Source organism: Cricetulus griseus, chromosome 7, assembly GCF_003668045.3.
Source record: "Cricetulus griseus strain 17A/GY chromosome 7, alternate assembly CriGri-PICRH-1.0, whole genome shotgun sequence".
Taxonomy (NCBI): Eukaryota; Metazoa; Chordata; class Mammalia; order Rodentia; family Cricetidae; genus Cricetulus; species Cricetulus griseus.
In genome coordinates, this window is record NC_048600.1 from 68547523 (window position 1) to 68560450 (window position 12928).

General features: G+C 43.0%; 1 protein-coding gene across 1 annotated transcript in view; it reads left to right on the forward strand.

Annotated features, from left to right (window-relative positions):
- Positions 1 to 11004: 11004 nt before the first annotated feature.
- Positions 11005 to 12928, forward strand: part of Meikin (meiotic kinetochore factor) — a 43500-nt gene continuing 41576 nt past the window's right edge. The window contains exons 1-3 of the mRNA XM_027426213.1: positions 11005 to 11101; positions 11206 to 11308; positions 11963 to 12047. Coding sequence (XP_027282014.1) covers positions 11005 to 11101; positions 11206 to 11308; positions 11963 to 12047 — 285 coding nt within the window. The remainder of the gene's footprint in view (positions 11102 to 11205; positions 11309 to 11962; positions 12048 to 12928) is intronic.

Sequence of the window (12928 nt, forward strand, 5' to 3'; positions counted from 1 at the left end):
TCTGAACAACTTTGCTTTCTTTTCATTAAGGCAAATGTGAGGAGGAATAGATGCTATTTCCAAATAAAATGAACTCTTCAATGACATGACATGGAAGCTCTTCAAAATTTTTCTAGAAAACTTTTTAAGTCCAACATAGAGGAAGACCTGCTAATGGTATAATTCCATTCTTAGAATCTCTAGATGCTCCTAAGTTTGATGATAAAACCTTAATTGTACCACATATTTAGATGCATCCTGAATCTGGGTGCTGAGATTGTGATGTCTCTAAAAGCCTTGATACCATGGACAGCTCACTTTGGGTCTGTGCACCTGAGGAGGGCAAGGTCCCAAGGGAAGTCTTTCTCTTCTGTTGGAACAGAACTCTGAAAGTATATGGAGAACTCGTGCAATTCACATGATCTTTCCAAATACATATGGGATCAGTGTGACAGGCCAAGAACTCCTTAGCTCTGGAGGAAATCCAACTTGGTTTAAGTGAATGTTGTCAGTTACAACCTGCATCTTCATGCAGGCCTATTGGAAGCTCCAAACCTGTATGTAAGTGAATGCTATCAGTTAGAACCTGCATCATTGTCCAGGCCTGGTGGGTGATCTATGTCAGTGATCATACACATGTTTCAGTCATGTTGAGTCTTGATCTCTGCTTCAATTGATGTAGTTATTAGAGTACTCTTGTTTCCAAACTCTGGATACATTCCTTGGGCATAATCTCTCTGAAGACTCATTGTTGCACCTATACATGTGACTTTGAATAAATGAGCAAATCCTGTTCACATTAATTGCTTTCACAGCGTGAAGGATCAAAACCAAGGACTTGTGCTTGCTAGGCAAGTGCTGTACCACTGAGCTCCACGCCTAGTGTGCATTAAATTTGAAAGACATTTCTGACTAGACAACATATCCAAAGCCACATGTGAGAAGCACTGGCTTTTTAGATACTTACTACATGTTTGATAATTAAAATTGAAGGTCACTACCTGAATTAGATAGTCATATTATTTTAAGGGCAAGGAAACTGTTTTCCATTGCCCTTCTACTTGACTAAAATCTCATAGTTGACTTTGATTTGAACAGAATTTTTTGAACAGTACAATTTAAACAAATTATCTAAAAAATTTACCCTTATCCTATTTATTCTTCATTGTAGTTAGATGTGATTAATTATGGACAACCTTTGTTTGTTTTTTGTTTCTCAAAAGATTTTGTGTTTCTATTGAACTTCCCAATCTGTGTGAGAGCTATCACCCCTCATGGGATGGTGCAGATGTGCTTAGAAAGTTAACAGTGGGCCTTAAATGCATCATATGTCCTCTTACTCCTCTGTGAAACACTACTTAAGTTTGTAACAAGAAAGAAAGGAAACAACATATTATCCACGTAAAAATCCTTCTTGCTTCAGATTTCCCAATCTTATCTCAGGTGATGAAAAATAAGTTTGTGTTTCTCTTAAACCCTTAAGACTTCTCATAATCCCAGTGGGAGCCATATACTGTTTAAAGTTGACAGGCCAGAGAGACTTGATTCCTTAATCATAAACATGTTCTTAAATGTTTGACTTTTTTTATCTATTTGTCACTCAAACGTGTTACTAATTCTCACAGTTTTACAAACCAACCCATTTGGGGTAAACACTATAAAACAGATATATACATTGCCCCATTTTCCACAAAAGATGTGTTAATACATAGTATTGAGACTGCCCCTCCAGGTGGCAGAGAAGACTGGCTGGGTGTGGTATGCAGGATTAGCTCCATGTAATAGGATCTCAAACTCAGTGGTTTGAGAAGTAGCTATACCCTGTCTTCCTCACAATCCTGGGGGGGGGCGCAAAAAATCTACTGTGGAAGTTGTACAGCCAGGTAATGTTTTAGCAATTTGAAATCAGCACTTAAAATTTGATTGTATTACCCATGAAAGAACCAATGATCATTAAGTTTTCTGCCATAATAAATGAGTTGTTCTTTGTTTTACATGTATTAAGCACAAATGTGATACAGTTATTCAAAATGCAAAATACTAGAAAATGAATGTAAAGAATGGAATATTATATTTTTTGCATGAAGATAACCTACTTACAAATTTGCTTAATATCTCAGGACAAAAGAATGAGTAATCATATATAAAACTGATCAATTATAAGTTGGCTGTATTTTCTTGACAGTTTTTATTTTAACAAAACACCACAATGGTAAAAAAAAAAAAAAAAAAAAAAAAAAAAAAAAAAAAAAAAGGATCCTGATAGTCTTAAGTTCTCTCTTAAATTTTCTGCATAATCCTGCCTGTGAATCTACAAATAATCCCATGAGAATGAGGTCCCCAGTGAGAATCTCTCCATTGAGAGCACACTAGTGGTGGTACTGCAGAGGAGGTGCACACTTGAAAATGTAAGCAAGTGTTTCTAAATCTAGTCCCCAACAAAAAGGTTTTCAGGTGGTAATAATGCCATTTAAGCACTCATCTGGCCGCTCATTTTACTTTTCCTTGTTAAATCATTGCAATGATTGCATGGGGAGGGGAAATGGCTATTTTTGAAGAATTGCTTATTCTACTTTCAATTTTTGAAAATCAAGGAATTAAATATTACTTTTGAAATATGCATAGATGTACCTTAACTGTAATTATATTTTAGTTTGCTTTGTTATAACAGCATGAACATCAAATACAAAATGCACTTATGAAAACTTTTGTAAAAAAATAAAGTTTTTTATTTCTCAAAATCGTTTATAATTTCTATGTTATATGCTTATATGATGTAATTCCCTCATGGGAATGTGCTTGATAATCATCAGTATGGTGTCTTTAGTACCCAAGCATGAAGCTTTTGCATCAGCATATTCTACATCCCCTGTAAGTGTTCTCACACTTTAAGTAGTTAGACAAGACTAAGTATGGACAGCTTAAGTGCACTCAGGGGCTTTCCATTGTACAGGCCTTTGCTGGAACCCTTGCTGTTATCAAACATGTCTTAGACTGAAATAATTTCCAGTCTTCCAAAGAACAAATAACTCTTCAAAATTTTCCATCATGATGATGGTCTTTAACATTTCTACAATGTCACCTAATTAACTATAAACTAAAAGAAAGATATAGTTTCTTTCTTTCCTTTTTTTTTAGAAAGAGTTTCTCTGTATAGCCACAGAGAAACTCTGGCTGTCCTGTAACTTGCTCTGTAGACTAGGCTGGCCTTGAATTCACAGATCCACCTGCCTCTACCTCCTGAGCACTGGGATTAAAGACATGCACACCTCCCAGCAAAAGATATAGTTTCTTAAAATGGTATACTCTGCCACGTCCAGTTTGTGCAGATTCTGCCTTCATGTATTTGCTCTTATCTGTTCCTCAGCAGTCTCACTTCTATTTGTATACACCCTTGCTGTTGGTTTGAAATAGTACAGTGCTTTCTTAAAACAGTCTTCACAGTCCCACTCCACTTTCCCAGATTTCACCATGACATCTTTCTACATTGAAAACGTGGTCACAACACTTTCCTTCTCACTGTTTCTTTGAACCTCTCTCATGGTTTCCAGAATGAAGTTCTGACTCCCTGCTTCAGTACACAAAGACCAGATCATCTTCTCCTGCCACTTCCCCGGGGAGCCTTGGCTGCAACCACACCAATGACTCTCCCTCTGCCTGTATGTCTTGCCCTTTTTTAAAAAACCCTCACCAACTTCTTCCATTTTTCTTTGAAAATACAGCTTTAGGGCTCAGTGTAAGCGTACTTACAGAGGACTGGGGGTTGGTTCCTACTACCCACATCATGGCTCACAGCTCCAATGTTCATCACTCTAGTTCCAGGGAGTCTGATGCCCTATTCTGACCTCCACACTTTTCTGCATGCACATGGTACACATAAAACTCACCCAGGCAAGGCATATACATAATTAAACAAGACAAAACAAAAGTAAGTTTCAAGCTTAGAAGCTTTCCAAATGATTCACTGGTTGATAGTCTCTTGCCCCATTCCCACTAGGACAGTAGCTTCAGGTTTTAGCTTCAGTGCAAAAAATGTAGCCTACAGTAGCTGCTCAAGAAATGTCTATTAAAGGAAAATCCCCTTTGGCCTTTCTTTATATGTTTCACTGAATTATGACTGCAATATCCGAAGCTGTATTTTATCCATCTTTGTTATTTCTTCCATTCTTGTAATCCAAGCATGTCTAAACTAGCTTTCATTTAGATCCCTGACATTCAAGGATAGCAAAGCCTCTCAGTGGATCACTCAAGCAATTAAACAAACACACAACAGATTATTCCATAAAATTTTGGGTTTCAAGTGTAGGGAGCCAGTTCCTGCATTATCCATTACAATAATGGTGCCTGAAGACACCAAGATGTAAATTACTTCACAGGCGCTGGGTAATCTCCATTCCTTTGATCTCTGCCTATCCCGTGGCTCATTTGGCCTGAGGAGCTGAAGCCATTCATAGGGTAACACGTCCCAGGCGGCTGGCCAGCCTTTATAAGGGATGGTTTTCTTGGTTCAGTGTCTCCGCTCAGTCTCCACTCTGGTAAGCTTATGCATTAAAGCTTGTCTGCAGAAGGATCCGAGTGTCCTGCGTGTATTTCTTGCTGGCGAGAAAATACAGCGCGTGGGACATCTGGTGCCGAAACCCGGGAACATGTGAACATCTCTGGCACTGCAGAGACCCCTTGGCTACAGGGCGGATTCAGAACTGCAGGGTGGTAAATTCGGAGAGGTATGTTTTTTCTGGACTTTGGCTTGGGAATGTTGCTATTGTGGGAGGTTAATATAGAGGCTTCTATGCTTTTACTAGGAGCTATTTTGACTTTTCTCACTGTTGTAGCAATCTTAAAGAAGTCCAGAATTACATATCAGAAACCGAATGTGGTGAGAGATGGGGCGCGCCTAACAATAAAATATAAGAAAAAGGACCTCCCGGGATGTCTAGTGACAAGGGAGTGAATAATTTGTTAAGAGAAACAGCAACAAATAAGAAAAAAGGACCTCCTGGGATGTCTACTGACAAGGGAGTGAATAATTTGTTAGATGATTCTGTAAGTAAGTTTAAAGCTTTAAATCTTGATAGCTCTGATGACTCTAAAAGCTCAAGAGATAAAGTTTTAGAGGAAACAGCTCAGCTAGATGAAAAAGAAACAAAAAAGGAGAGAAAAAAAATAGAAGATAACCGGTCACACCCCGGTAAATTTAAGAGAAATAAAGACTCAAAACCTAGCCTCTGCCCTACAACGAAACTAGAGGCCTTGGAGCTGAGCAGCTCAGACTCTGAGATTTTAGACTCTAGCAAGGAAGCAGAGCTAGAGGAGGAGACAGCACGATACCACCCCGATAGATATCGGCTGCCAAAAATGAAAGCAAATATGAGGCCATCGCCTATTAATCCAGCGGGTGTGCTTCCATCAGCACCCCCACTATTTGGTACCGACTCCTTTTTACCATCAGAGGAGCGGAGAAAATTACAGATGGCTTTCCCAGTCTTTGATAGGGGAAAAGGCCGTGCCTGCTATTCAACACTTCTTAAAGGCCTGGAATGCCTGGGGCTTTAAAGCCTCATAAACATTGACGCTCGGGCCAAGCGTCTCACCTCAAAACCTAAAAGGCCAAAAGGAAATGGTAAAATGGAAAGATATCTTAACTGATCTTTGGAGAGCCCGGATCCTATTCTCATAAGATCCAGGGGAGCGATATTGTGTTTTTCCACAGGATGAAGAAAATCCTCTGTGGATCCCAGAAAGACTCACCTGAAGAGCCTCTTCGGACCTTCAAAAGTCGGAACTCCACCCTCTCCCCGGGAGTTGAGAGCCGCTATTGTTATCCAGATTAACTCCTGTCCTTGGCGGAGAGATTGCCACTGCTTAAGGGGTGGGGGTGGGATTGTTTGATGCAGCCGTTTGCGGATTGCTGTTATTTTTGGCTGGTCTGTGAGAAAAGGGGTGGGGGTGGAATTGTTTGATGCAGCCGTTTGCGGATTGATGTTACTTTTGGCTGGCATGTAAGCTCCAGGGCTCAAACCAAGAGATCGCCCAAGCGCTTATATTTTGGCTAACTATGCTTAAGCAATAGGCCGCCGGCCAGACAGCTCTTGCACACCCGGAGCCTAGGCTCATTGCACAGGGTAGAGTGTCTGGTTTGGGCAGCCCAATGAGGGATGCTGAGCAAAGGCATCGCACAGAGTTGCCTATTATGCAGGCTTCTCTGAGAGGTACGTTGACCTGCATAAGGGTTACCTGCCCGAGACTCCCTTTCCCAGAAAAACGGCAGAGGACAGGTCAAGAGCGCTTCGGGTCAAGCTAACAGCCTGATGGCGACTCTTGTACACAGTCTTAATGTTTGATTTTGGGAAGGTTCAACCTCTGCCTCTATCCCTCAACATATGGGTGACCTATTTGCTTGTAAAAATATAAAGCCTTTTCATTAATTAATAAAAAAAGGGGGATATGTAGGGAGCCGGTTCCTGCATTATCCATTACAATAATGGTGCCTGAAGACACCAAGATGTAAATTACTTCACAGGCGCTGGGTAATCTCCATTCCTTTGATCTCTGCCTATCCCGTGGCTCATTTGGCCTGAGGAGCTGAAGCCATTCATAGGGTAACACGTCCCAGGCGGCTGGCCAGCCTTTATAAGGGATGGTTTTCTTGGTTCAGTGTCTCCGCTCAGTCTCCGCTCTGGTAAGCTTATGCATTAAAGCTTGTCTGCAGAAGGATCCGATTGGTTGTTTAAAAAGAAAAACAAAGGCTTTCTTCAAAAATCTCATCAACATTTGAAACCTGTTTGTCCATAGAAGTTCGTGTCTCTGTTTCAAATCTAGTCTAACTCATCACATATTGAACTTGAACTTGGCCAGTGGTGTTCTGGGTCTATGGTGGGATTAATAAAAGGGATGAGTGGGAGAAGTTCAAGTTAAACCTCATTTGTGAATACTTGCACAGGCTGTTTGTATTTGGAGATGGAGAATAGAGAGATGACTGAGTTGAGATGTCTCTGCCTACCTCAATTTTCTTGTGGAACACTTGTTTCTTTTCCCTTAAAACATTTCATGTTTATCCCAGTGTCAGTGCACCACCTGTGTGCAGTGCCCAGGGAAGCCAAAAGAGGGCATCAGACCCCTGGGACTGGAGTTACAGACAGTGTCTTAGGAACCCAACCCTGATCTTCTGGAAGAGCAACCAGTGTTCTTAACCACCAGCCCATCACTCCAGTCCTTCTCTTTCTTTTGAGAGGGTGGTTCTAGGAGAAGCTGTAAACAGAACACTCTGTCTCAAGTCTTTTCCATTCTCTTTACCGCTAAGGACTGCAAGTGCCTCTCCTTATTCCTCCTGCCTCTTCCCCATGAGGAGTGATGAAAGCATGACCAACTTGCTAGACAAATGCCCAGACAGCTATGCCACCTATAGCAACCACCTGCCTTCATGAGGTTTTCTAGGACATGGTTTCCTCAGCTGCAAAATGTGATTGTGGTGCCTATGTGCCTAGATGTGGAGGTAAGGGGGAATTTTTTATCTTTCTTTTTAATTAATTTTTAATTTGAATTAGAAACACGATTGTTTTACATGTCAATCTCAGTTCCCTCTCCCTCCCCTCCTCCCCTTCCACTCCCCCCCAACTAAAACCCTACCTATCACATATCCTTTCTGTTCCCCCTGGATGGTGAGGCCTTCCATAGGGTGTCATCAGAGTCTGTCTTATCCTTTGGAATAGGGCCTAGGCCCAACCCCGTGTGTCTTGGCTCAGGGAGTATCCCTCTATGTGGATTGGGCTCCCAAAGTCCACAAGTACTGATAAGTACTGATCTACTACAGGAGGTCCCATGGATTTCCAAGGTCTCCTCACTGAAACCCACGTTCCTGGGGTCTGGATCAGTCCCATGCTGTTTCCCCAGCTATCAGTCTGGGGACCAAGAGCTCCCCGATGTTCAGCTGTTTCTGTGGGTTTCACCAGCCTGGTCTGGACCCTTTTGCCCAACACTCGTTCTTCTCTGCAACTGGATTCCAGTTCAGTTCAGTGATTAGTTGTGGGTGTCTGCTTCTACTTCCATCAGCTGCTGGATGAAGGCTAAAGGATGGCATAAAAGGTAGTCATCAATCTCATTATCAGGGGAAGGCATTTAAGGTGGCCTCTCCTCTGTTGCTTGGATTGTTAGCTGGTGTCATCTTTGTAGATCTCCAGACATTTCCCTAGTGCCTGATTTCTCTGTAAACCTAAAATGTCTTCCTCTATTATGGTATCTCCTTTCTTGTTTTCTTCTATTCTTCCCCTGACTCAACCTTTCTGCTCCCTCATGTCCTCCTCACCCCTCCTCCTCTCCCCTTCTCATTCTCCTGGGTCCCTCCCTCCTCCTCCCCCATGCTCCCAATTTGCTCAGGAGATCTTGTCCCTTTCCCCTTCTCCAGGGGACCATGTATGTCTAAGAGGGAAATTTTTAACAACTGTTTTTATTTTGTACATATGAATACCTGTGCCCAGGGAAGCCAGAAGAGGGCATGGGATCCCCCAGGACTGGAGTGACAGACATTTCTGAGCATCCAGATGCTGCTGGAAATTGAACCTGGGTCCTCTGCAAGAGCAGCCAGAGCTCATAACAACTGAGCCACTTCTCCAACCCTCAGAGAACAATGTTACGAATTGGTTCTTTTCTTCTATCATGGATTCTGGAGATGGAATTAAGCTGCCATTTTTGCATGGAAAGCATTTTAAAGATTTTTTAAAAAAATTTTATGTGTATGAGCTTTGTCCATGTGTATGTATGTGTTATACCGGAGCCAGAAGATGGTATTAGGTCCCCTGAAATTGGAGATATAGATTACTCTAATCCTCCATGTGAGTTCCAGGAAGTGAAGGCAGGTCCTCTGCAATGGCAGGGGGTGCTCTGAACCATCTCTCCAGACCCCAAGACAAGTGCTTTTACCTATTAAGAATTGGTCCCAATTCCTAAAACTCTTTACTTGTTGGCTCATTGCTGAATGCTTTCATTGGGGTTGAGAAAATGGATGACTATCTCAGTTAGTAGAGTGCTTGCCCAGCATGTACCAAGCCCTGAGTTTTATTTCAGGCACCACTGAAATATAATTAGGCACTGGGGCACCTGCCAGTAATTCCAGCACTTAGGAGGTAGAGGCAGGAAGATTAGAAGTTTATGGTCAATCTTGGCTACATAGCAATTAGATACTATCCTGGGCTTTATGAAACTGTATTTGGAGGGGGGGATAACCTTTAGGGAGCTAGGCACGGTGGTGCATGCCTTTAATCCCAGCACTGAAGAGGTAGAGGCAAGTGATCTATATAGTGAGTTCAAGATGCACCCTGGATAACCCTGTCTCAAACAAACAAAAACCATTTAGAGAACAGGATTACCAAAGAGCAGAGAGGCATGCTCCAGGCATCTTCCTGTCTCTGCCTCTCCAGCAAGGTCCTGGGATCTCAGGATAAGAGATGGCTTACCTGGTAAAGTGTTTTCCATATGAGCAGAAGGACCTGAGTTCAGATCCCCTGTATCTACTTTACAAAGCTGACAGGGCAGTGTGAATCTGTAAGTACCTTGCTGGAGAGGCAGAGACAGGAAGATGCCTGGAGCATGCCAGTCAGGCAATCTAGCCAAATCAGTGAGCCCCAGGTTCGCTAACAGACTGAATCTCAAAACAAACAAAAGCAGTGGAGGTTAAGAATGTCCTCTGGCCTCCCCGCACATGTGTACTCATCTGTGCTCACACACAACACAGAAAATCCTTCAAACTCTTCCTAATGTCATCTCTACAGACTACATTTTCAGTGTTGTTGAGGGCTGCTTTTTTTTTTTTTTTAAGAGTAAAAACATGGTTGCCAGGTGCTTGATTACTTATCAGATGGAACCATCTCTAACAAATCTGCCCTGAGTGAGTGAGGCTAACCTCCCATCTTCACTCCCTGAGCTCAGAAACCTAAAACTCCATGGCTGGGGTCTCATGCAGTAGTGCTCAGAACAGCGGGGTGTAACAGGTGTTGGGTCATTCTAAGAGCCTGGTGGTGGTGGTAGTGGTGTGTGTGTGTGTGCATGTGTGCACGCATGTGTGTGGTGTGCGTGTGTGCCAGTGTGTGGTGTGTGTGCGTGTATGTGTGTGAAGTGTGTATGTGTGTGTGGTGTGCGAGTGTGTAGTGTGTATGGACGTGTGTGTGGTGTGGGGGGGAGTGTGTGTGTGTGGTGTGTGTGCGTATGTGTGGTGTGTGTGTGGTGTGGGGGGAGTGTGTGTGTGTGTGTGCGTGTGTGTGGTGTGTGTAGTGTGTGTATGTGTGTGTATGCGTGTATGTGTGTGTGCATGTGTGCACGCGTGTGTGTAGTGTATGTATGTGTGTGTCTGTGTGTGTGTGGTATGTGTGTGTGTGGTGGGGGGAGTGTGCGTGTGTGCGTGCGTGTGTGGTGTGTGTATGTATGTGTATATGTGAGTGTGCGTGTATGTGTGTGTGCACGATTGTGTGTGGTGTGTGTGTGGTGTGTGTGGTCTGTGTATGTGTCTGTGTGCGTGTGTGTCCATGTATGTGTGTGTTAACGCGCGTGTGTGGTGTGTGTACGCATGTGTGGTATGTGTGTGGGGTGTGTGTGTGTGGTGGGGGGAGTGTGCGTGCGTGCGTGCGTGTATGTGGTGTGTGTATGTGTGTGTGCGTGCATGTGTGTGGTGTATGTGTGTGTGTGTATGCGTGTGTGGTGTGTCTGTGTGTGTGCGGGTGTGTGTGTTGTATGTGTGTGTGTGGTGTGGTGGGAAGGTGCACGCGCACATACACACACGTGCGTGCACAAATGCATTAAAAACTTAAGGAGTTTGGTTCAGTAACCCAGAGGCAAGTCTCAAAGCCTAGGCCTTGCTTTGCCGGCAACAGGGCGAGGCCGGAGCTGTCCACCATCTTCCCAGAAGCCTTTGCGACTATAAAAAGTAGTCCTGAGGCAGGCTGCCACAGCAGGGCGCCGCTCTGTGGGTGGCCAGTTCCTCAAGAAGCGATGGACAAGATGGGGCGCGTAGGGCCCTCTGGCTTGGGTGGAGTGGCCATGTGGCCTCAACGGGTCTATACCCGCAAGAAGAGGGCCGGTGAGAGGCTCAACCTCACCCCAAAGCCGGACTTAGCCCTCCCTGGGAAGACAGGTGGAAGTTCAGCAGGCCTGGGTGGCGGGTGGGCCTCGGCCGGGCCTCGGCCGGGACTCGGCCGGGGTTGAGTGGGCGCACGAGCAGGTTTCCTGAAACATGGCTTCCTCTTGCAGGTCTGAAAGGAAAGGGCAAAGAGCAGGGATTGCGGAAGATTACTGAGAAAGAGGAATTGAGCAGGCCCAGAGGTAGCAGCTCACAGCTGCCAAGGTGGGTAACCTAGGGTAACAGCCCTGAACAACTTGGCTTTTTCAGAAAATTTTAAGTTTTGCTTCAGCTTAGTAGCCTCTCATTCGAGGACTTGAGGGAGAAAATGAATACTGTAGTTCTGCTCCTAAAACACAGACCCAGAAATTGGAGGGTTGGCGGGGGGGGGGGGGGGTGGCGGGGAGGCAGTGTGCACACACATTCTCGTATATCTTTTTCTCACATATGTGTGTGTTACGTTATATATGCATTTATAGGTAACACACATATATATTTATGAATGGCAGGATCATGTAGCCCAGGCTAGCCTCAAATTACCTACTTAGTAGAGGTTGAACTTAGATTTTAATGCCTCCATCTCCCAAATGTGGAATTACAGATTTGTGCCATTATGCTTCGGTTTAAGGCACTCTACCAACTGAGCTATCTGTTAGCCCCCAGCCTAAACAGATTTGTTTTATTAGTAGAAGGCTTGCCAAGTCACTTAAAAGTGAGACAGAACCTCTAAGGCAAGCATTTGTGGCATCGTTCAGCTTTTGGTGCAAATCTCATAGTCGGTTCTCCAAGATCTCCTTAAAGGAACTTTCAGATTTTAAATTGCAAAAAGGCATTGTCAAAGCCAGATGCTGTAAACTGAACTGTTTTGTTTATTTGCAGTCAGTTAAGTGTTACAGGAGGGGAAAGCCTGAAAGAAAATAGCCCTGGCAAGGAGACCCCAGAAAAGAAGATAACTCCACTGAGTGTATGTATGTTTCTCCCATGCTTACATACATTAGGATAGAAACAGGCAGTAGCCAAAGTACCTCTGGATAGAAGAATGAACTAATCTTTGTTAATAGGTATCTAATAGTTTCTAGTATTTTTATTGCATCGATATATGTCTTTACCTAGGGAGCCCTTGGGTTTCTCACTTAAGTATGCATTCCCATCCTTCTCACATCTTTAGTGAGTACTGGGGGAGATGTTACTTGTTAATGTTCTATTTTGCAGATTCAAAATCTCAATATTTTGAAACCATTTTCGTGTTTTCCATTTGACTCTGTCCATTGGCAACTAGAAACATCATTGAGCACTAAGAATTCAGTATGCTACAGAGTATTCTAATATACTTATCTTATAATCTAACTTTTTGAGACAGGACCCTCACTGCATAGCAGAAGCTAGCTTTAAACTCACAATTCTGCCTCAGCCCACCAGTGTTTAGGAGATGGCAGTTTCACATATGACATTTAAAAAAACAAATTTGATACTATATTTTAACAGTATATGGTGAAGTATTCTGTGTAGATGATTTAAATATTCAAAATAGTATATAAAACTTTTTTCAAATTGCTGTATATTTCTTTCTATGCCTTAAAAACATTTTACAACTTATACCTTGTTATTAAATAGTTGAGTATTTATATTTTAGTGTCTTCATAATGTATATCTAATAGATATACCAAAATGTGTTTGATTATTTTTTGGAGATTAGGAGACCAAGTTTCCAATGTTTTTGTGGGCATTGATAGACACACTTCTACAGGAATTCATGTGCATCTCAGGCTGTAAATTAAGATAAATACTTTACATTAGGCCAAAGGGTGGATGTGTTGGACACTTTGTGACTCATGTTGGCAAATT